Raw genomic sequence first — 26,500 nt, 5'->3', positions numbered from 1 at the left:
TAGTACTGTGTAAGTTGTAAATATGAAGAAAAATCCAAGTTAACAATGATCATTAGGGAAAATCTTTGGTGGGCAGAGCTTTTCTATGAAATATTAGTTTCCAGTAAAAGGTTCTATTCTAATGCTGTAAAGTAAGATTTAAAAGTTAAAGGTTATATTTTGTAACTATATAACTGTTTTACTAATACATATAGCTATAAATGATATCTAGTGAATAGTGATACTTGCCAGCTATACAAAAAGCTGGTAATTAATCTGTACCAGAAAAGATTTTCTTTTCAGATAATGGTTAAATTCTGTAGTAACAGAGATGATCTTCCAAGTTGATGTGACATTCTTAGAATACATTTGTTCGTAGTAGATAAATACATAAAGTACTTCATACTAATGAAAAGTAATTTTGTAATTGTACAGTAATTTATCCTAACTAAAGGCCATGTTTTATAAGTATGATGTTTAATTATCTAAAAGACCAAATTTTGAAACTAATGTTTCTCTCTCTTCTGCTAATGATTATAATTTGTGGTTACATTGTTGTAACCACAGTTAAATGTAAATCAGATTCTATTGCTACACAAATGCAATGTTTTGCTAATGGTCATATTTTGTAACTGTATGGCTGATAAAATGTCATATCTAATTACTGTCTTGTTGCTCTTATCATTTAAAGTTAATATACTATTACAATACTACTTGGTTTTACTAATTAAACATTAACTCCTCTGCATATGAAATTATAATTTGGATTCTTTTGACTAAAATGCCTATCTATTAATATAAAATTACTTTTTCACAACAAAATGCTATATAATGTGGATTATCTAATATCATACCATTGCTCAACACACCAATAAATATATTTCTATACTCTTTAACATAAAGAATTTAGACACAGGCATACTAGCTGGGTATAAAAAATATAGATAAGGGATAAAAACTAATGGTTAGAAACTGAAGGGTATAGAATTAGAATGTAGCAGGAAAGGGGACTATTAAAGACCTACTCTTGTTACATTCCCAGTGGTTATACACTAGAAGGTTCAAGAATGAGTCAGTAACAAGATGGAAGATGGTTAAAATTAAATCTCTAATGATAATTGAATAATTAGGTATTTATCAGGAGGGTTATATTCACAACTCAGATTGGTAATGGCAGCCTTGAGTTCAATAATTGTACTGGTTCTGGCAAAGGTTAAAATTGTCATCTTGAGTAATATCATAGTCACAGTAATATAATCCAAGTATGATCCTAGAAACTACCTTACGTGTTACAATACTGTTAACAAATCTACATTCACTAGTTACATCACAAATAAAACTTTTTTTGTGTCTATCAGGGCCATACAATTGGTAGTGTTAGCAGTATATATAATGACCCACAGAACATCAACCAATAGGTGTAAGTTTGCATATTTGAAGGTAAGAATAGATTTGGTTATATTTAGGAGGAGCACAGAATTTATGTCTCATTCAGGATGTCACGAAATATAAGTAGGAGCACGGTGTTCACAACCAGAAGTTACCAACATTACATACATTGTGGAAAAATACTGTAATCTAATTAACTGTAGACAATGCATGGTGTAGTGCACGTGAGAAATAACTCAGGGCTTACAAGAAAGGATATATGAACACAGATTTTGTGTTAAAATGAAATGAGTCTATTATGTCAACATTTCAATTCTCCTGATCATGTTTTCAAATAAAGACTTTCTAGTTAAACCAGTAATGATCCATTAGTTAACAGAGTTGAACTCAAAGGAAGTGAAAACTATACAATCATCAAGCTTAGCTTGTGACTGTTTATCCATTTGGAATAAATGATAAGAGTTAAATCATAAAGTAATGTTTCTCCAAACTGAAAATTTTCTATTAATCCTTATTTTTCTGAACCTATTAAACATATTTCTTGTAGTCAAATATTTAACTAATAGAGCTAAGATGTCTTTAAGCTTAAGAGAAGATTCACTTTTAAAGTGACAAACAAAAGGTCTCCATCTACCTTATGCTGTATTATGCTATTCAAAAACATAGTTTTATTTAAACCAATTTAAATTTAAGCTCTTCAGGTTTTGATCAATAATTTAATTTAAATATAACTTGTAACTTGTCAACAGCCCACCCAAATAAAGCTGAAACATGTGCTAAAAGTAAAGATAAATTATTCATTGTTTTATTTATCAAATAGACCTTATAAAACTAAAAACAATTATTTGAGACACGTCCCTACAATAATTAGTACCTGCAATATGTAAGTTTCCAATAGTTCTAATTGTTACATTAAAAATGACAAACACAACATTCTGTACTCAGACTGTGGTTTAGTTCTTTCTTCTTTTATTTACACACCCTTTTAACATTGTTCAAAATAAAGATTTAAGATTTTTGGTGAATAAAAGACCTAAATTTTGGAGATATTCCATAGTGGTTTCAATGGGTGTTAGAAGTAATCAGCAAATATAATAAGTTTTTCTGAAAAAAATTACACTTAATGCTTACACAAAACTATTTCATCAAAAGGATACTGAATCTTTAAAATATTTACATGAAAAATATCTCATTACAACTGCAGATAAAGTACCCAATTTGTAAAAAAAATCCATATTATTAAATTTTGATAGGAACTCAGTTACAAACTTCATTCAATGTAATATTAAGGTATTTTTTGTATATTTATATCAAAATCAATGCAAACAACATATTGAAATTTTGACAAAAATATGAAGTAATACAAATGTTAATAATAATTAAATTCCCAAGTTATCTTAGATTTCTAAAATCTACATGTCATCTTACATATAGAGATTCAGTTGTTGTTGTTGTTTTGGAATTTCGCACAAAGCTACTCGAGGGCTATCTGTGCTAGCCGTCCCTAATTTTGCAGTGTAAGACTAGAGGGAAGGTAGCTAGTCATCACCACCCACCGCCAACTCTTGGGCTACTCTTTTACCAACGAATAGTGGGATTGACCGTCACATTATACACCCCCACGGCTGGGAGGGCGAGCATGTTTAGCGCGACGCGGGCGCGAACTTCCGACCCTCAGATCACGAGCCGCACGCCTTACGCGCTTGGCCATGTAGAGATTCAGAGCTGAAGCCATAAAAACTGCTAGAAAAGAAAGATTCATCCAGTTTTATATGGTGAAGCAATTTCAAGAAATATTGCAGCATTATAACAGAAAGGACAAATATTAATCCACACATCATTATCAAAAAATTTATAGAATGTAAACAATTGTTAAAAGTTTTTCAAATCTATCAATATTTTTTATTTCAGCATCTTCTGTACCAACTGATCCTTACATGAATCCAGTTAATAATTAAGCCTGTATGTAATTAACAGATCTTTCAATAATGCAGGTAGATTAATGATTTTCATGTTATTTTAAATGCTTCTTTGCTAAAACTTATCATAAAAATTTATATTTTACACTGAATGAGTTGATGCAAGCCAAAATTGATTTATTTACTTATGGTTATTAAAAATATAAATAGCTCTATCATTCTACACAAACTGAAGTACTTATTAATCTTTCTCATTTATCACTTCATCAGTTGAACCAAAATTAACTGTTAGAAGATACAAATAACTTTCTTCATCCTGACCTTACACAGTCCAACATAACTGTATCTCTCACTTTCCTTAAACTCAATGTTATAATTTTTTAAATTATCCTTCCAATTTTAAGACCTGATATTCTTCGATTTATTTGCTTTACAAACCCTTCTTCCTTTTCAAATCAAAGGCCAAAAATACTACTAGCAAGACCCATTTGATCACCTATGACAAAGTGGTCATGAAAGTTTTTGCAATTTGTCACTTACTCATAATTAAAACTATTTATTATCATTTACCATTAGTATCATATAATATTAGCAGCTCTTCAAGTAAAATTACTACATAATAGTACACATATGCTAAGGACTGAAAATTAAAAATATCTTACTTATAAATCACAAGTAATGTCTACTGGTTAAGTTACACATTTTCTATGTTGCTGGATGAATTAAAGAATATAAGCATACCTCGTGTCCTGATTGTCTGTAAAGTCTTGCAATTCACTGTTAATTAGAAATTTCAAAATAAAAAAAATCATAAGTGAAATGTTTAACAAATTACAAGTAAACTCCAAACAATATCAACCAATAATTTAACATAACTTAAAAACCAACCTGTTCACGTGCACCTAGATTTTACCAGAGTTTACAATTATCTTTACACCAGAATTACTCTCTTTAATACTCAGAAATTATAACAGACAGAGCACTATAATGTTTTGTAAAGTTTCATTGTCCAAACATTTATAGTTCTATATCTTTGTTTAGCTGTAATACTTACAGCTTCTCATATAGTTTAAGAATTTTGCAATCTTTAGTATAACTTAAAATCTTAAAAAGAAAAACAAAATTAATTGCACAGAAATATCTAGGAAACATTATCTTTAGGAAGAAACTTTTATTTTATGTTTGAATATCAACTCAGATTTAGTATGATTTTGAGAATTTTTGCCTTAATTTCATTACCCAATAAGCTTAAATGGTGAATAATGAAGCAGAGCTCTTTGAACTTTGATTTGTTACATGATCTGAAAGCACCATTACCATTTGGTATAAAATATGACCAAATTAAAACTAATATGAGAATTATTTATCTTTAACTTAGTGTTTTCTTAATACAAGATGGTGTTTTATAATAGAAAAAAAGACTTGAAAAGAGTGAGCATTTTACATGTGGTTAGCATATGAATTATTCCTTAATAAGCTGATGTGATATTTGTTTGATCTGATCTTGTTTCTGTGTTAAAGCTCATATCTTTGTAAATTTGATATTTATTGTTTCTGTTACAATGGCTCATAGCAATTACCAGGGAATTGTTATCATTTTTATAATAAATAATAAATTGTAAACAATAAAATTATTTATATTATATACCAGTTTCAATATGTACCTGATCTTCTAAAAACTAAACTGATGAATAAAATCAAAACAACCAGAACTCCCAAAACACTTCCTGCTACTGGGTACAACCAGTGTGGCTGAAACTTTTCAGGCTCTAGAGATGAAATAGTTGATGATGTTTCAACTGAAAAAGAAAAATACATGCGACTTTGAAATACTCTTATCTTGGTAGAAAGTGATTTAATATTCTGTACAACAAAAGTAATATAAGTATTACATTCTTTGCTAGATGTTGCAATTAGCATAGAGGAAGAATTTCCTTGTGGTTTATGGTTCTCAGAACTTTGATTTGTATTTCATACATTTCTCCTCACAAGGTGTACATCCAGGTAACCTTTATTGAAATAAACTATAAGCTAAAATAAACGATACTCAACAGACCCAGATAAAATAAAAATCAGCATATTTACAGAAAGAATACTTAACAGGTACATCAGAGAAAATTATAATCACCATACTTACAGAACAGATATTTAACAGGTGCATCAAAGAAAAATCAGCAAGCATACAGTCCAGACATTAACAAGCACATCAAAGAAAAATCAGCAAGCACACAGTCCAGACATTAACAAGCACATCAAAGAAAAAAAAAGATTGGTACGCTTACAGACAAGATGCTTAACAAGTATATCAGAGAAGATAAAAAATCAGTACACTTAAACAAAAGCTACTTAACAGGTTCCATAAAAAAAAGTAAAAGTCAGTGTACTTACCAGCAGGATATTCAATAGGTGCAAACACATTACGGCATATTTCTAAAGGACAACCTAGGTTGAAGGCATTAATCTACAATAAAGATTACAAAAAAGATTACAAAAAACATACAGATTGATGAATCTTAACTAATTTTATTTCAAGCTAATAACATTTTCTAATGTTTTTTTCAAATTCCCCAGTCTTTTATACCTCATTCAATTGCCACTGGCAACATTTATCTTGTAACACTCTCCACCTATGTCAATGTGCCCAATAGCCTGGTACTGTATATTTAGCACCTCATTCAGATAACATTATCACTTTTTTTTATGCTGACTCTAGTCTCTAACACCAGCTCTTAGTGAGGAGGAAGAGCAGGAGAGTGTGAGGGAGGTAAGTATTATTGGAAATACATTTTCAATTCAGGAAAACATTAACTTACTGCTGCTCCTACTTATACCTACAATAATACAATGATAAGGTGGAGGGGCTTGTGAGGGCATTAACTATACAAAAAGTGGCTCATTTTTCATGGGTGTGTCAACAGGAGATTGGCACCCTAATGGGGAAAATGCACTAAATCCAGAACTGGTCTGCTCTTCACCCAAAATTTAATTTCTGTATTGTGGATGTAATTTTGCATGAGTGATCACCACTATAGGCCATACCCCAATCATATAGTCAAGGTTCCACTACTCAGAGTTAGATTTAAGGAGTCATAGTCCTTATATTCCATGTTGATGGCTAGTGCAATTGAGCCATAAATGATATATGAGTAGATCCCAACCTGTAGCCATACAATGATGTGTTCTGAGTCAACAGAATCACAATGAGAAAGTATGCAACACTAGTGTGGACAAACATTCTCCTCAACTTGAAGAATACTGAAGGATAACACCCCCAGTCTCAGAATGACAGGATCTGTGTGCCTTACTCAATCAAAGGAAACAGAACTCATCTGATATGGAGTTATCAACATTCACCCTTATCCTCATTTGTGTGAGAAAGGTACATCACATTCATCCCCAGAATTATGGGGAGGATGTCAAACAGCTGTGCCCAACAAGAACCCAAGATGGGATCAACCTACATTTGGAATTATGAGGAGACAGTGGAACCTCTCCCATACACAATGTACTAAACCAGCACAGATCAAAAAGAAGAGTTGTGCACACCTCAACCGGATAGGTCAAGCATTAAATATGAACCAACATTAAAAGAATGTTATGATGTAGACTGGTGCCTCTCCTACTAACATGTGGGAAAAAAACATTCACAGATTCAGGTGGGAGAGCTTGAATTTCATCTCCTCCTCCAAGACTAGAAGAATTCACTTAAGCACTTTGAATAAAAATCCTCTATCCACCACATCAGTGACTGGAAACTGGATGTGGTAAGACTTTATGGTTCCACTAGCAGAATATGGGGGTAATGCATGTTGGGGAGCCCTGAGAAACAGATCTCTTGAGACTGCAATAGGTGAACCAAATTCCCTGATTCATTTAATCCAGCGATCAGCAAGGATGGGCAAGATTCCATTACACTTTACTCATGATAATCCATGAGTAGCAGTCCAGCATAGTACAGTAAAACTACCTAGTCAACCTCTAGGTGGTCTTATGCAACATCTCGTTTCTATGGAGCCTGTTGCAACCTGTATAAAGTATATTGAATTAGTGTTAATGCATGCACAATAGCTTGATAAAAGTACAGCTGCCTAGGCAATAGTTGCCACAGAGTGGGATCCTGTTAAAATGAGGTGAAGGACCCTGAAAAGAAGCAATGAAAATACAAACCCTTCTCTATAATATAGCAGAAATGGCTAGAAGAGGTAGGAGGAAATACTCAGATGAAGAGACTGCCAGATCAATCATGTAAATAATGAGAAATAAAAGTATTAGAGAAGGTCCACTTACCAGTCCAGATAATGATCTGCAGCAGGCAATTCAACCAGGCTGCTAAGAGCATAGAAAATTAACAAATCTGCTCAGACATGACTCACAGAAGTTTTTCACTTTCAAAAAGAGCCCAGAATAAAGGTTATTGTCTAGAATCTGTAAAGGCATTGGTTCAGGTAACAAAACCTTCCAGACCCTCACTGAACATGACTATGATTGAAATCTGCTCAGACACAGAAAGGAGAAATAATGATCAGATAAATTGGTAATAAGGATTTATCCCCTTTTCTGTCTGACGGTGCCTTGGATAAGAAGAACCAGTCTAAGGATGAAGAGAAAATGAGAATACATTTTGTGGACAAACATTGCAAATCACACCAATTGGTAATGTCTGTACATCAGCAGCCATCAAAAAATAATTCTTCAGGTAAAGGGAATATATGAGATATAAGAGTTAGGTCAAAAACAGATTTTGAGAAAAAGCATGTAAACTTAAAATACCTGTTAGGTATCTGGAATGGTTATTTGGGACCAAGGGCTCAAAGTGGCTTGAGGAATATAGAGAGGACTGGGAACTCAATGAATATATAGTTGTGTGAATGAAACATAGTCACTAAGGCCATCTTAAACAAGGTAATTGTGAAAGAGGCAGAATCTCTTCCAAAGAGTTAGGTCAAAAAACACGTTATGTTTGGCACTTCTGATTGAAATAGGTTCAGCCTCCTCTCAATACATCATTGTGAATGTGTGTTTCATTTATGTTGAGACAGATGATTGACAACCACAGAAATTAAACCCCAACACTGTGCAAAATATTGCAAAATCTCTATGGCCCGCAGCTTGAGCTTCTGGATAGCTAGGTGTACCATATCAGGTCACGGCTGTCTCCACAGAGATAGCCTAAGAAGAAGTAGAAGCAGGAGAAGTGGATACTCAAGAAGGTACCACAGAAGCAGAAACAAGGGTGTTGCAACCAATTTGTTACTATTAACAGGACCTGACAATGGATTGACAATACATCACATTTAGCACCATGGGTAACATATGACGTGAAAGCAAGGTCTAAAGTTTTAATTTCTGTCCTGTCTTGACAGAAAGCATCCATTGCCAAAGCCCAAAGATGAGGTACTGAAGAATAAGTTTCCAGTAGCTGAATGATCCAATGAAAGGCCAGTCTGCCAATCAGAGTTGCAAAATGAAAGACAATCCAACAGAATCGTGCAATGCAGTCTGTGGATACAAACAGAATCTATTCTTGGTATCAATGTACTGATGGGCTGATACTGGGGGTCAAGATCCATGAATAGAAGGCAGAACTATGACCCTACATAGGAGCTGGTGAAATCTGAGACTTCAACAACAACAACATGGAGGTAGGTATTGAACTAAAATGCATGCTAACAATGGATCCAGCTTGTCATCAGTAAATGTGGTGACCCAGAGAGTCTTCCAACAATATGTACTGAAAGGAAAACAAACTGTTGGATTTTAGAGTTGTAAGTCTGTAGCTTTACCCTATTCAGGTTAATAGCAAACTTTACCTTAAAGCCCCAAAATTCGAGGAGCAGATGTATTATTTGAGAGTCAGAAAATGGTTCTACCTGGTGGTGGTAGGCTAAATCATAAAGTTCTAACAATTTGTCAGGTATAGCATAATTGTTTCGTCATGTAACTAAGAAGTAAACCATTCAGCATGAACCATAATATCTGTGGATGAAGAAAAAACTAATGATTTGCTCCCAGACCTTTTGGCTATCAAGCAAAATGCAGGCTTAACACCAACCAGGAAACATCCGATAAATTACACTCAATAAACCCACAGAAGATAACAAACCAAAGGCAGATTATGCTGAAGTTTTCTCCTGTTTGTTTGTGATAGGTCATTCAAAGACTGTTGATTATCACTAATTAAAACAACATTTTGTCAGGAAAGTTTGGTGTGTTAGAGAAAAACAATGTGGGACCATCTGCCATATCCATCATAGGGAATCAAACCCCAGATCCCAACACTACAAGAATGTAAACTCACTATTGCACTACAGGACTAAAAGAAGAAACAGGAAAACTAATCTAAATTCTCTCTAAAATATTGAGAATTGCCATCACCTGCAGCCTAAGAGCTTCTCGGAGGACCACCATAGAATCAAATATACGTTTCCATGTCAATGTGAATAAGATCACTGACATTCTCAACCTTTCCCCCCCTTCATGGTTGTGCAATGCTAGACATCACATGTGGAATAAGAGAGACCTGATTTGCCTCCTGAAATTCATACTATAAATCAGCTTGATAATTTTAAACCTGAGTTCAATCCATAAACTCCCAAAGAGAGTGGTTTGATAAACGTTTAAGTGAAACACACCATCTTTAAATCTCCATACTAGCTAGAACTAAGAGAGAACTAACTATATACTGAGAGTAATTTCAGTATATATTAATAACGTCACATTTTCAGCATCACAAATTACACAATTTTATGCTTATGCTATCACTTTTCTAAGATTAGCTTTCAACTGAAATATGAACAAGTTCACCTGTAATTTAGTAGGAGAATTCAAAGCATCACAACAGTCAGCAATAAGATGAGCAAACAGAAACATCTTCAAAGCTACTACAGACATAATATCATCCTTAGCATGCTGCACAATATCTACAAAAGTGGTTCTAAATAGTTCCTGAATATCTCTGAAAGAACCAGACTGGATAGTTTTTCTTTCAACAAAATGTCCTCCACTGGTTTATAGGAGACTGTTAATATTCTTATTATGAAAATCAACTAGAAAACATGGATAATGTTCAAAGTATCTCAAAAAATCAAAATACTGGGAAACCCATAAGTGATACATTTTAAACAAAAGGTGATAACTGAATCAGGGGCTTATATACAGTACCAGGATAGAGAGAGCATCGACGTGCATGGAAAATGTCATGAGATAAATATCACCATAAGCAGTTGAGTGCAGTATAAAAGACTGGAGCAAGAAAATCAAACCAATGCTTAGATGGCCAAAGGAAGAAACCATGGCAGTCAATTAATAGCTATAAGTTATAGAGGAAGTATGTTTTGGAAAAAAATGTTTAAGAAGTGCATTGCTGTAAAAATATGTTACAGGAATATGTAAAATACTAATAAAATGGATGCTGCCAAAGAGAATAAGGTACAACGAAGTGTCAAAGGATGCAATGAATGTTACAGAAGTAGATATGGTAACAATACTGATTTGAAAAAAAAAAGGAAAAATATTTTTATATAACAATGTTCCAAAATAATAAGTAGTTTTTTGTTTTGTTTTTCAAATGGAGGGCATATGGTTCAGAAATAATTTTGTAGGAATACATATGAAAGTTAGAAAAGGGATGTTACAGAGATACTGTGAAAATTATAATTTTCCTACACTGAAAATGTATTTCTGATAGATGCTTACTTCTACTTACATAATATACTCTTCAAAAAAAGAAACCCAAAAGGGATATTTTTGTTATTTTAAAGAGAAATATATGTAATAACGTTACAAGCTCAGAGTATGTGATGTTACACGTCTTAAAACACTGTTGTCAGACCAAAATGACAATAAGAGTTGTGCACTTTGAAAACGGAGGAAAACATCGGATTTTTCGCCAAAACGCATGCGTGTTCAATAAATTTGTTTGAGAGATCTGCATGTTCTGCAAGTGCAACATGTGCAAAATCCCTATAAAAGTGACAGATTCTCGGTTTCCATAGCTCAGTGTTAAGCCACCGACACGCAATACAGTTACGCCAAGACTGACTGAAGCACAACGCAACAACGCCATTGGTCGCTTGGAAGCAGGCGAATCTCGATTAGACGTTGCCAGAGCTGTGAATGTCCACCCAAGCACCATCACAAGGCTATGGAATCGTCACCAACAACATGGATCAACTTGTGACCATCCACGATCTGGCAGACCTCGTGTGACCATGCCCGCACAAAATCGCTACATCTGGTTACGTCACCTTCGGGATAGGACCACCACTGCGACGTCTACTGCCTCAACCATACCAGGGCTGCGTAGGATTTCAGATCAGACCATACGCAACCGTCGACAAGACTCTTAGGCCCCATGTGCAACCCATCATGGTGAACGTCACGACGTTTTTCAACATGACAACGCCCATCCTCACACAGCACGACTCACCACTGTCTTCTTGAGACACCACAACATCAACGTTCTTCCCTGGCCCTCCAGATCACCAGATTTAAATCCCATCGAACATCTTTGGGACGAGTTGGACCGACGTTTGCGACGGCGACAACCTCAACCGCAGACTCTACCTCAGCTTGCAGCAGCTTTGCAGGCTGAGTGGACAGCCATTCCACAGGATGTGATTCGTCATCTCATCGCTTCCATGGGCAGGAGATGCCAAGCAGTTATTGATGCTCATGGAGGGCATACTCGTTATTGACGTTGAGTGACGTTAAACTTCAACTAGTGAGCGTGGACTTTGCCTTTGCAGACTTTGGATGTTCAGCAGTGAATGTGCAAAGTTTCACACATGTCATACAGAACTACCAGGAATAAACTTGTTAACAATATGTCTCAAATTTTGCCTTTTGCATTTCTTTTTTTGAAGAGTATAGTTTTTCACATTCAACACTGCCATTTGTATGCACAATTTTTGCTTGCTATTAGTCTTGATACTCCCACATACCCTTATGTGTTGGCATATGATACAGCTGAGCTTAGGCAAGTGCCATCCCTTCACCAACAGAAATGAAACATGGCACAGCTGGCTCTCTCTATACTGTAGAGCCCAATCTTCACTTCAAGACTAGGCAGAAAAAAGAAGCACCAGAAGTGGGAAAGAACAATAGGAATTGTGAAAGGATGTACCTATTAAAAATAGTGTATGAAAATTATAACTTGTGATATGATACTTTACTTCCTCTCACATGGTTCACTCAAATCCAAAAGCTGGTGACACTGGAAATTTATCGTCCAGTCCATGATAGAAAAAGGGCTCCCTACCAGCCAACATAGGTCGTCACACCAACATTTGGATGTTTGGTAGGATGAGGTGTCCCAGCCAGAGGGAGAACATTATTTGGTGGGTCAGTTCCAGAAAGGAACCAGGCAATGTTGGATATTTGTCTTCCAGTCCATAGTAGAGGAATTCACACCATCTATAATGACAAAACATCACTCCCCTATTCTCAACTGAATACAATTTGCACACTCCAGAAAATGCCTCATTGGTCTACCCCCCCGAGCAGTTAGAAGCTGGTAAGAAACTAGAACTCCCATACTCCACTCAAACAGGGGATAGCCAGCATGGTAAGAACTTCAGAGGAACACAACACTTGAGAAAGTACAACGAGTGACCACAAAACCTTAAAGGTCATACAATACAGATTTATGTACTAGTGTACCTCAGCAGACTCCACTCGTTACAGATTGGGATCCAACACGTAAAACGTGCTCCTGTAATGAAGATAATGAAATAAAAAAATTACTTACCCACTCACAGTTGAACTGAGGTGTGTAGGATAGCAAAGGGCAATACTTGGTATCATGATGAAAAGAGTGAGAGACAATGGTGTGTTGTCCACATGCCAGCCTGGATGACTTCCTCCAATGGGCAATGGAAGTGGGCATCCAGGGAGAGAATGAGGAGGTGATTCTGATGAGAGAAAATGCATTGGAAATTGTAAGGCAAAGAAAAATAAGCCAACCAAATACGTTTGTGAATCAAACTCATAAGGTTAACAGGAGAAATGGTGCAGATGATAGTTAGTAAAGTGACACCTGGGATGGAGGGGCTGTTATATGAGGAGAGATTAAGATTCTTAAAATTGTTTTCTCTAGAGAGAAGAAGAGTTAGGGGGGATCTGATTGAAGTGTTTAGTAAAAAGAATTTATAATGTTGATGCATCAATATTTTTCATACTTAACAGCAAGAATTAAAGAACTAGAGACACAAATATAGATCTAGGCAAGGTAGAAGCCATCTTCAGCTAAAAAAAGTTTATTTTTCAAATAAGGTGGTTGGCCTATGAAATAGGTTGCCTTTTGAAGTTGTTGAGGCAGTAAACTTGAGTGAGTTTAAAAGAAAGCATGATAGATATATGAATGGCAAGGACTGACTTTAAATTTTATTTAATTAATTCATTTATTTAATAGTTTCAGTCTGGTTTGGAGGATGGGAGAGCCAAGATGGACCAATAGGTCCCTTGTTGTCCCTAAACATTATGTTAAATGTTTCAGGCAGAGAAAAGGTTCCAAGAGTGAAAGAGGTGGGAATGGAAACCACAGAAGAAAACCAGGTTAAACTGACATGTAGTGAGGGAGAGAGTAGGATAACTGAATTCAAGGGATCTCACACCAAATTCCACTGATTGTGTAACACCTACTGAAGGTTGCACATGTAAGCATGACCCAAGGGAAAAAAGGCTTACATGGAAGTCTAAGTTCCCAAAAGTAAAAGAACCTCACATGCAGTGAGAGAAAGAGTTTTGATAATTCATAGCTCTATCAATCTCCAACAAAAAGATGGCTGGGCCTAACAGAAATAGGAGTTGAAAAATACTACCAAATGAATAAGGCATTAAAAGTTGGGATGAGAAATGACTTCTCTAACTTTACTAGCCAATCAACATAATTGCCTCTTAAAGAAGAAACTGTGTACGATTGTTGGGATGGAGGTAAAAGCAGCCAGCTTTTCATATAATAGTGAAACTGTAGTCCATCACAAAAGAAAAGATAGGCAAAGGTCTTTATTACCCAACATAATGCACAGGGTGCAGAAGCTAGACCAAACAAAAGTGTGTGGAATTTACAAACAACCTTTATGGACAAAATGAAGGTAACATTTGGGCATTGGAGAAACAGGGATGTGGAGATAAGCATCCATGACATCTATTTTTGTCACCAAAAATCCCAGAGTAAATGTCCATTGAAGACTAAAGATGAGCTCTATAGTAAAACGAGGGAGGTTAATAAAATGGTTGAGATTAGAAATATCTATGACAGGGTACCAGCCTCGATTTTCATTTGGAACTATGAACAACCAGGAACAGAACTCTGGATAAATGTGACTTATGGGTTTAAATGCTGAACTCTTTTGGAAAGACTCTGATTGGAAACTGGATCATGAGGATAAGAAGTTCTGTAACATGGAGTGGCTAGGCCATACATAATAAGTCAACTACATATAAAACCTCCTTCTATGGTACAGACATTTGTGTGGGGGTAGGATGAGAAACACACTGTCTTCACCTCAAACCCAAGAACTGGGAAAATGAAAATGACAATGACTCCCAGGTATGATGCTGGATTAGTACTGAGCTATCAAGAGGATGTCTAGTACATGCAATCAACTCCCTCAACTAGGAAACAGGCTGGAACTTTTCAAATGGCAATAACATCCCCTTTAGAAACAAGAATGAGAGATAGACAAGAATAGAACTGGAACCATTTCATGTACTACTGCTGTGAGCTACAACATAGATAAAGGAAAATGAGGAAAGAAGATAGACAATTCAAAACCTATGTGAGGACTTATGTTAATTTGTTCATTCTAAATCCAAAACAAACCCAACTGTTGTTGGTTGAGATTTGGTCATTTAAACTTATGATATGTGAGGGTATACTGAACAGAATCCTGTGAGAGACATGACCTACTAACATTAATGTCCAACTGAGAAGCAGATGGGTCAGCATGAATCTAAATGTCGGGGATTGTGGAAAAACATTTAAGATCAGGAACCATAGTCAGGAAATAACAAAGGATAAAGATCCTAAGATATAGAATCACGAAAGCGTACTTCACATACCCAAAAAATAAAGTCTAAAAAATGTCAAAGGCTAAACAGAATCCTCAGAAAGAGCAGGGAAAGGCAGGCAAATTTGAGAGGTGCTAACAGGATTACCTAGGTTCTTGTCAGACTGCTCAGAAGGAGTGCATTTTCTTTATAGCAAAGCCACATTGGGCTATCTGCTAAGCCCACCAAGGGGAACAGAATTTTAGTGTTGTAAATCTGTAGACTTACCACTGTACTAGAGGGTGGCAGCCCCAAAAAAAAGTGAGGCAAGTTTTGGAGATAAAGGTAGACCAGTACAACATTCATTCTCCCTGCACATAAATGCCAACAAATCTCTTGACAAGTTTCCAACACCTGAAGCCTGTGTTAAGTGCTTATCAAATGTCAGACATCCAAAGTGGTAAACATTAACTTCAAAATTCATGTTTTAGCAGTTGTGAAAATCATTTGATGTTAATGAAGTAAAAATAAAGATGAGTGCATTGTAGTTCTGTCACATTTCTTGAATATACTGAGTTTAAACAACTCAATCACTAATAAAAACAATGAAGGTAGATGTCCGAGTGCAAGCACTGCCAAACAAGTAGTGATAACTTGTTAGAGTCATATGCATCACGTGAGTAGTGATGAATGGTAATTTAAATGAGAGGCACATTGGAATCATTGATTCCAATAGTAAAATGCAAAAAAGATTGTGACATGTGTAATAAAATCATTTGCATACTTAAGGCAACACCAAACGAGAATAGTTAGTCTTGTTAGAGAAAGAAAGTACTGTGTCAGAAGCTAGTCATTTAACAAGTTGTGAAACAAAAAAACTGAAGCAAACATGAGAAAAAAATTATATACATCTGCACTCTACTATGCTAAATCAGGAAGTAAAGATTGGGCTCTATAAAGTATATAAAGAGCCAGTTATGACAGAACATTGTGTTGCATGCTACAGTACAGCTGTATCATGAATAGGTGGGGATATCAAGGTCAGTGGCAAACAAAAATTGCATATAGAGGATAACACTGAGTCAGAAAACTTATTATGTGAGAGAAGGTAGGTGTTAATATTGGAAGATTTGTTAAAACATATTTTGTTACAGAATAAATGATGCAAGAAAACATAAGGTTTTATGACACAATGTTGCATGAATGATAAAGTACCAGCAGTAATGTAAAAGTACAATGTTGTTGATAATAAATAAATAGTGAAGAAATGACTTAAGCTAATATTCAAACACTGAAAAGAGAGATCAGGAGTACTGTTGCAGAAAGGTGTTGTGTTAATGATAAATGGATGTTGAAGAAGTGATTGAAGCTAACAGTACTAATGTTAAAAGACAGTTTATGAGTAATTTAATATAGAAATGTTTTATATACTCTAACCGGTTCCAAAAGCTACTTTGAAAGTACATATGGCAAGTTTGAAAATACTGTTGTGGAAAGATTTTGTGAAAGAAGGTAGAAAGACTTCATAAAGTATGCACAATACATCTGTAAGGGTAAACACTATGCACATTCTTTAATATGACCTGTTGTATAATGTTGTTGCAAGAGTAAATGTTTTATCATAAAAATTACAATTCACTCCAGAAAAACGTTGATCTTTGTCTTACCCTTATGCAGTGGCTCCCTCGTGGTAAGTTTCTGAACACTAAATCTGTTTCCTGCAATAAAAAAAATACATGTAACAGTCCTTAAAATTTTGACAGATATTTCACTACAATGACACTCAAAAGCCCCCATAACATGAGTTTTGTGAGGGCTTGTTAGAAACCCCATCAGCAATACAATAGTTTAAAAATACACTGTTGTATTAGATAGATATCAAATACTTGTAACTGAGAAACAAAGTCAATGTTTTAAAGTTTAAACTACCAAACTGAATACTAATCATTATTAAATTCATACTACTAAGAAGAGACCTAGCAAATTCAATCATAACCTAAACTACACTTGATGAACTATTTTTTGCATGATATAATCAGTGGCAAACGTGAACATGGTCTCACTTTAGCCAGCAAAAGTGTTCTACTGTAGAAAAATAATTCACTTCAGTAAAAGAAATTAATTTTTACTGTCTGATTTTGTCATCAAAGAATCAAGATATAGCATCAGTCTGTTAAATGCCCTCATGGACTGCTTGATGGGGGCTGTTTACAGCACATCTGTATTTTTCAAATGTGAAGGACTGATGCAATTATAAACTACACACCACTTACATGCAACATTATCAGAAAATTCTAAAGAGCTATATTTTTAAATGATAAATATAAAACACAGCAAAATAGTTTATATCAATTACTAGATATTAGTTCATTGTAAGTCTTAAAGTTTGAAAAAAAATTTGGCAGTATATTACTAGTATATGTATTTTTTTGTTATGTACAATATCTAGATAGTGTTTATGTTGTGTTTACTGAATTTATTGAATATGCTGTTTCACTAATCAGATAATGATAAATGTTAATTTCATTTACTAACATACTGTCTTACAGGATATCTCTAGAATCATAACCATTCTTACAGTAAATTTTCATAACATTTTTCAACATTAGCATTTACAACAAAAATAATTATCTACTCCCATACTTTCTAAAATCCAATGACAGAATATAAACATTGAAGTTTTACTTTTTATTCTGGAAAAAAAAGTTAATCTTCAAGATGTTCAATATTTATAATACATATATGTGTGTGTGAATCACAAGCACAAGGTTTTTTTATCATTCAATCAAGTCAGCCAGAACCTGTTTCTTACTTTTATTCTTGACTTTTTTATTAGTAGTTCAACATCGACTGTTCCAACATAATTGCATGAGGTACTGCTCACATTTGGAAATAAAATCACAGTAAACTCCTTATACTGACATTTTTCATTTTCATAGTTAATTGGAATGAAAAAAAATCTTATTCCAGATCTGAAAAGTAAAGATATTAATTGAGCAAGCATATAAAAGAAACAGTTACAAATGACCTGAAAATTCACATTCCAATAAATACAACATGAGATAAGAGTATTTTTGATACTTAACACTAAAATATACCATACATTTCTTAGTTGATTCTTACACACTTTGCATTAGGCATAGAAATTAAAACTACCTGAAGCTTTATCTACTTTAGATGTTTCATAATCCTCATTTAAAAATTTTTAGAATACTTTTTTTCCAAAACAAATTACATAATCATATCGTTTACTCCTTTTTTAAAGTTTTCATTTCAGGCATTCTCTTAATCCCATTCAGTTATAAGAAAGGTTATAAATGAATTTCATTTTGCCCTATATCATATACATCTAGCCTTTACAAGTCTGGCAAGTAAGTTAATTTGGTTATTTATGTAATGACAAGAAACCCTTTGATAGATGAAACTTTGTAGAATGGAAGGCAAGTGCCTGTTGTGGAGACACAAGTGTAGAGAATGACTTTTTGAAAGTCTTCCACTCTTCCACCTTTCGCCTTTAAGTCGGTGTGTGTATAGGTGTTGATGGTCTTTTATACTGTCCTGGTGGATTGTGGAGAGCGAGTTGTATTTGGTTGGATTATCACAGTTTGTGATTGGAGGAGAGATTTCCTGTAGATTCAACCAATGGCAGCCACAGGTTACTCAGCTCTAATCTGGAATCACTGTTAAGTGAAGGTTTAATGGTGTTAATACAAAATGATTTTTAGATTTTTCTTGTCTTCCAGAATTTGTCTGTGTCAATGATTCTAGTTTTCTCCTAGTTTATTCTATGTCCAGTTGACATGGCATGCTCTGCAATGGCTGAATTTCATCGACAAGAAACCCACTTAAAATAAAAATGTCTTCTGATGATCTAAGAAGGGCAAAATGTTTCTGTATTTTATTTTAATTAAAGTTTTAATACCCATACCAGTTGTATTGTGAACAGATTTTGGTTATTTAGACTCTATTTGTTATTCTCTCCTTTTTCCCCTCAGATAAGGTTTTTTTTTTTTGCAAAACAGATTATGTCTCATTCAGATATTATTAATTGATAAAACAAAATGAAATTAATGACCTTATTTATTCTCGTCTGCTGCTTGTCTTCTGACAAGAGTTGTAGAGAAAAATAAAATTCACAAACTATATGTTTATTGAAAGGTTTATATAAAGTGAGAAAACAACTGTAAAATTTTAAAAAATCTTTCTTGTTCATTTAACGACTGCATTCATCATTTCATAGACAATAAGTTATGTTTAGCTTCAGTAAGTTGTAATGATAAAGAAGCAGGCAAATGTGTGAAAATTATCCTCCTAACACATACAATGATTTAATTTATAATAATTCAGAACCACCAACTGAATCCTGCCTTCAGCTCAAGTCCTTTTGTCATAAGTTGTTCTAATAATCTTAGTAGCTGAACTGTACAAGCTATTTCTGGAATTCTTAGAATTATGCTGTTATGGAGTCCTTGATACTTTGCAGCTTTTAGTATGAGCTTAAACGTTTCATTTTTCTGGAAATTTTGCTTTATCTCCATTCTGAGCACTGAGCTGAAATTAATTAGTAAAATTAATTAAGCTAGCTCAGAGACCCCTAGTGTATTATTTGTGTCATCATCAGGTGTGAGGCTTAGTTTGTTTATCTTAATGAAATTCTGTATTTTATAATTTTAAAATATTGTTATACTGTTGCCATCAATTAATTAGGTGTCTGTTATCACTACAATGTCGGAAGGGTATACCTTTTATTTTGAAAGTCAAGGGCAATATACAAATGTTAGGCTGCAGTAAAGACTTTATGTTTCCAGTACATTGTTTAATAAATAAGATGGGTCATCTGTATTTTCTGTTACTTTTATTAACTCGTATTAATATTTATTAAAAGGAAATTAATAGTTAAGCGACTTTTGATAAATAGTGTGAATATTGAAAGCAAAGCATTTTTTGCCATATATGTATGTTAATTTTTATTAGTGGTAAGTTTTCTGCTGATACTTATTTGTGCAATGTTATTCATATGGAAGATCAATACATTATGAAATATTATATTGACCATAGTTAAAGAACTGCTAATTTCATCTTCCACAGCTAGTACAGAATTTATCTTTATTTAGGGTTATTTTAGTTTTTATGAAGGTATTCTGAACACAGTTGAGATCTTCCAGGTGATTTGGATATATGAAGGGAGGAAACTTGTACTGATCCTCTTTCATAGGTAAAGGTTACATATTACAACAACTGTACACCTCTTTGGTTTTGTTCCTGTCTCTGTCCCATAGAGTGAGAGTGTGCTAATTTCAAGGGACGATGCAGAGACTTGTACAACTTAATACAAGTTGGGGTTTTCTCCCCTGTATATGCTTATTTAGAATGGTTTTTGATGGAAGTAAGGACTGCAAGACATTGTATTAGGGCCTAGTCTAACTTAAAAGTGTAATATCACACTTTGGTTCTTGTCCACTGTAGATGTTCTTCAAATTGTCTCTTACCTCAGCTGCAAGTAATAATCATCCAGTGAAATAAGAAGTTGGCTAGTAGATAAAAAAATTACATATTATTGTATTATGTATATAAAAAGGATTCTGTTCATTTCTATTCATTTGTTTGCTGTGCACATTTGAAATATTATGATAAATAAAAGTTCCAGAATGCACATTTAGTAGATATATTTATCTATCTAATAGATATTAGTATACCCAAATGACACATGTCAAAAGGTAGATATTAGAGAATGGTTCTTGAAAGTTATTTACAAGGTATTACACTGAATGAAATTTTTAAAAGCGATTTAATAGTTCTTTTCTTTTATAAGTTTCTTTTATAATCAGTTAACTTCATTAAGTATTATTAACTTAAATTAATTTTAAAAACATTGAATACATGATTTAACCTTAACATAAATTTACCTTTTTGCTATTGGCCTGGTATAATATACAAAAGTTCATCTACACATTTCTACACATTAAGTATTTGCACTATAACATTTGATACAGCATGTCTACCTTCACAAAATTTGGTAAACTTTTGGTAATGATTACAAATTTTTTGTCCACAAAAAATCAGATTTTATAACGAAATATTTTCCTAAATAGTTGGTTGTAAAAATATTGAGTCTGTTTCATTATGAATCTGAATGCAAAGTGATTTCATATTATCATTAAGAAAACTGATCTTCATCCCAAAAGTTTATAACATTATTTGTGCAATCTCTAAAACCTCTTAATAAACATTTCAAACAGTTGTTTTGAGTACAACTTTATATTTTATGTTATCTTCTCTACTCTAACTGTGTGAGGTATATCACTTGCCCAACTTTATAACTATAATGAAAAATTAGGAAATAAATATACATTATGCTTTTTTCATGCTAGAATTACTACACATTATACAGTTATAAAATTATGTTATCATAAATACAAATGTTTAGTCTAAGTAGCTTAAGTCTCGCAACACTATGTATTTACATGTATATTTATTAATTTTTATTATATTGACCTTCCAGTCATGCCTAGTTAACATTACATAACTGACATTGATGAAGTGCATGTGCACTCATATTACATGTCCAATAATATGAAACTGTCTTTAGTCTTCCCTGTCTTGACTGTGTTTTAATGGACTGGTATTTTGTAATATACACTCACATTTAAAATATTATACGTGACATATATGTACATAGATTATTACTATTTAAAAATGAATTATTAAACTTATTTTTCTTAAAATTAGAACAACAAATCTAGAAGTATATCAAACAATTATCTCTTCTCACTATGACCTTTGTACTCTGTTGCTGCTGGACAAAGATTGCTAAGCATTTTAAAATTTTGCATGTGGAAGATATAAAATAAAAACATTTTTAAGGTTTTTTATATATAAAGTTCAATAACCAAAAAATCATAAATAACTCCATGATACCATAGAATTCCACTATAATTTATCAAGCTTAGTAACTAAGATGTACTTAGATGTAAAAAAAGATGAAACTTCGAGCAGGCTAAAGACACAACCTACCTTCATGAAATTGTGGTTCAAAAGAATGCCGTAGCCTTTTCACAGATTAAAATGGCTGACAAAACCATGAATTGGAAATTCTAGGCTGTAAATTGGTTATTCACGAATTATATATTCTAGCAAGAGTGTATAAGGACTGTTTCTAAAAATGGAAAGAGTTCAATGAGGCCATTATGTTTGATTCAGTACATAAGCCATATCTCAAAAAAATAAAAATATATAAGGTTTTTATTTTATATTATAGCAAGTAAACATAAGTAATTTGAGTTCTTTATTTGTATGAAACTACAGAATTAGTGTTTTGATATCACAAACATCTAGTTTTAAACAGTGCTGCATTCAATATACCACATGACTCACTATAATCTATATTGAGGTGAGTTCTTTTAATATTCATTTTAAATTAAAAAATTAACTCGCATAACATTAAGATTTGAATTATAATCTACAGTTTCAATTCAAAATTTTCAACATAAATTCATAAGATAATAGTTCAATAAAAGTTTGAATGGCAACAAATGTAATGACATGACCTTTGACCAGTGACCCATTGCAAAAAGGTTAATGGAAATTACAGTTGCTATTATCCATTTCTGTTAGTTGGTTATTTCATTATATATACTATATATATAAACTATATTCTTCAAGTATGTATTTAATTCTTCACGCACAACTGATACATAATCCTTACTTTTCTGAGCTACAATTAACTACTTCAAATCTTAAGTATAAATTATGTATCACCAATTAATTTCTAAACTAGTTTTAGCAATGTTTTACAAGGCTGACAGTAAAAGTTATATTTCACTTGGTTATTATGATATTAAAGAAAAACTATATATTATGAAATATACTGAACTATCTTTTAAAATGAAAGAATTAATTATTTACCTAAGATGATATACATTTTAAAACATGTATTGTTAACCTGTGAATGACATTTGTAGCATGTTTATATGAATCTTACTAACAAATAACTGTGTTATCTTACTCATCTTCTAGTTGTTCATAAAATACTTTGGCATTCCATTTGTCACATCCTTTTTTTGCCTCTTCTGGAATAGAAAAAATCTTAAGTAAAGTCCAACAACCCACACTTGATGAAATTCTCAATGTCAATGTTACATGTAAAATAATACACCAACTAACAAAGACACAAAATAGTTAGTTTTAATTTAAATCTTATTCAGGAAAAAAATAAAACATTGCTCTGTACAACTTGAAAGATTTGTATTTGGTTGTCCAAATATAAAATGTCAAAATTCTCATGATAACATTTAGAAGCTGAATATTGAGTACCTTATCATTCATTAGTTGGTTTAATCCAATGTTTGTTGCTTACAGGGTGTCTTAATTGTCTGATGTTTCAACTCTACTCAGAGTAAGTTTGGCAACACCCAAGGTAGCATGAACAAGAAGGACTTTCATCTGATTTTCCTATATGACTTCAAACTTGGATGAAAAGTTACTGAAACTACATGGAACATCAACCAGGCATCTGGCCATGGATTTGTTACTGAACAAACATTTTAGCATTGGTACCAAAGGTTTTGACATGGAGATGAAGTCTTGAAGACCATGAAGGCCATGGAAGGAAGCTATCCTTATATGAAAACTCATTAAGGGAAGCAGTTGAGTCAGACCCTCACACAACAGTATGTGAGCTTGCAGAAAAGCTAGGCACATGCAAATCAAGCATTGCCAACCACATATGTGTAATATGAAAGACAAAAAAGTTGGATAAGTGGGTTCCCCATGAGCTGAATGAAGATCAACAAAATTGGTGTTATGAGACCTGCTCTATTGTGGAACTTAAATGATCCATTTCTTGAACAGATAGTGACATGCAATGAAAAGTGGATTCTGTACAGCAATCAGAAAAGATATGTACAAGGCTAGATCACAAAACAGCCCCAAAGCATTTCCCAGAGCTCAGGTTTTGCCAAAAAAGGTCATGGTGATTGTATGATGGACTATGACCAGTTTCATTCATTACAACTTTTTGAATTCAGGGGAAACAATCACAGCAGACAAATACTGCCAAGTATTGACCAAAATGCATTATGAATTGTGCAAGAAACAACCAGTTTTGGTCAATCAAAGGAGCCCTATTCTTCTTCATGACAATGCTTGTACCCACGTGTCAAGGATTATGCTCTAAAAATTGAATGAATTGGGTATAAAAGTTCTGCCTCACCCACCTTATTCCTAAGATCTTTCCCCTTTCATTTTTTCAAGCACTTTGACAACTTTTTGAACAATAAATGCTTTCAAAACCAGGCAGCTGCAAAAAAAGCTTTCAGGGAGTTCATTGACCATAGAAACTCTGATTTTTATAGCAGGGGCACAAATGGCATCATTACACGTTAGCAAAAGTATGTTGAAGCAAATGGTACTTATTTTGATTAAACAATGTAATACAATACTGAAAACCTGTATGTTTTTTTACAAAGCAACATAATCAAAGTTGAGACTATGTTTACATACACATTTGAATGTTACTGAAAAAAAAAGTGTTAGGTTTTAATCAATCAAAACAATATTTACCAGAAGCAAGAACAGCTATTAAAACCACCATGTGAAAATAGTAAACTTCAGTAATAACCAAACAGTAACTCAAGTGATAACTAAATAAATGGATAACTGTACACTCTTGTTAAGTCTAAATAATGCAGTAATAAAAACTCCAATATTAACTATACAATGTAATAATAGTAAATTGTAGCCGTGACATAATGTTGTAAAGTCAATATCCTTGATGTACGTCTTTAATTTTGCAACAGTCAAAATGTAATTCTACTCTGATAGTGACTAATCTGCTTTAATAATATTTTTCAATAACGAACAGAATTCTCACCTTTGTTAATTTCAAAAGAATGATAAAAGTATCGGCAGGCATCATCTGATGAACACTTAGGGTGAAATGCTTTGATCTGAAAAAAAAAAAAGGTAATCTGAGTATAAGTTGGCTATAAATATCCAAATATATAAACATCTCTTTACATTATTAAAAATTATTCATACAATACCTACATAATTATACCTCATTTCTTTAAGAAAGCACCCGAGTTTGTTATTTTACTTTATTATTTTTCATGTATGGTTTTGTTTGTTTTATTTTATTTTCAGCAGTTTACTGATTAGGTCTTGTTTTGCAGTATTTATAATTTATTTTAATCCTTAATCAAGCCTTATGAGCTCTCTATATCATACAGCACATTCCACTAATCTTGGGTACATTCTTTAACATACACACTTTTGTCTTCACTCTCTTATTTATTGACTGGGAACATTCTTTGGAATTAGTGGAATATGTTGGATCATTTTTAGTATCATATCCCACAATGGGTGTACTTAGACTCATGTTTTTAAGTACTTTTGTTTCAAAAACATAACATTCCAGACTTTATTTTCAAAGCCTTATAAAATGTGTAAATATATATACTGTAGATCAGTTCAAAATATTTTTGTAAATATATTACACAACTGTTGTGTCTAAATTTTTCTTTCTTTTTATTTTATCAAGATTATTACTTTCATTGATAGTATTATGCATTGTTTTAACCAATCTCTTCACAACATCAAAAATGTATGCAAGCCTCCTAGCCACAGACATCATTTGGCACTAGGTTTTAGGAGTTTTCAACTGGAACTTTTATGTGAAAACAGCAAACTTTAGTAACAACTAAATTCAGTTATTTTACTAATATTGTATAAATAGAAAACTGAGTTCTAGTACAATGTACATAATGTAATGACGATAATAAAATAGTTACATTATTTTGGTGAAATCCACCTTCTATTTTGTTCAAAACTCATATACTTTAAGGCAATAAGAATTATGTAAGGTGTAAGATATCATGTGTTCCTATGATAGCATACATAAAATATCCTTCCACCCTATAATGTATTAAATATTCATTCATAAAGAAAGTTTCAATTATTAGAAATGTGATTACAAAACTACATTAATATGGCATATTTTAAATAAAATATTTTTCATTCAACTGTGTGTAAACTTTTTTCCCACATATAAAACTCTGAAAACATACTTTATCCAAGCTCATTTCGGACAGCCAAGCAAAAATTTTAATTATCAACATAAATTTGCTAAATAACAAGCTAATGATTGTAATGTTAGATTGCAGAAACTGTGAATCATATTAAAAAAATTAACTCTCTCCACCATCTTAATACCAAACATAATG

General features: G+C 33.1%; 1 protein-coding gene across 5 annotated transcripts in view; it reads right to left on the bottom strand.

Moving 5' to 3' along the window:
* LOC143225911 (uncharacterized) overlaps window positions 1-26,500 on the bottom strand; it is a 70,580-nt gene that overhangs the window by 15,955 nt on the left and 28,125 nt on the right. For all 5 annotated transcript variants that reach the window (XM_076456111.1, XM_076456112.1, XM_076456113.1 and 2 more), the window contains 7 exons: window positions 25,150-25,225; window positions 23,284-23,347; window positions 18,091-18,250; window positions 16,946-16,996; window positions 5,676-5,748; window positions 4,952-5,086; window positions 4,029-4,064 (listed from right to left, as the gene is read on the bottom strand). In XM_076456111.1, the coding sequence (XP_076312226.1) occupies window positions 4,029-4,064; window positions 4,952-5,086; window positions 5,676-5,748; window positions 16,946-16,996; window positions 18,091-18,250; window positions 23,284-23,347; window positions 25,150-25,225 (595 nt within the window). The remainder of the gene's footprint in view (window positions 1-4,028; window positions 4,065-4,951; window positions 5,087-5,675; window positions 5,749-16,945; window positions 16,997-18,090; window positions 18,251-23,283; window positions 23,348-25,149; window positions 25,226-26,500) is intronic.

This window comes from Tachypleus tridentatus, chromosome 9, assembly GCF_004210375.1.
Source record: "Tachypleus tridentatus isolate NWPU-2018 chromosome 9, ASM421037v1, whole genome shotgun sequence".
In the NCBI taxonomy this organism is placed as follows: Eukaryota; Metazoa; Arthropoda; class Merostomata; order Xiphosura; family Limulidae; genus Tachypleus; species Tachypleus tridentatus.
Note: the sequence above shows the minus strand (reverse complement) of the source record. Positions and strands in the feature narration are given on the sequence as shown.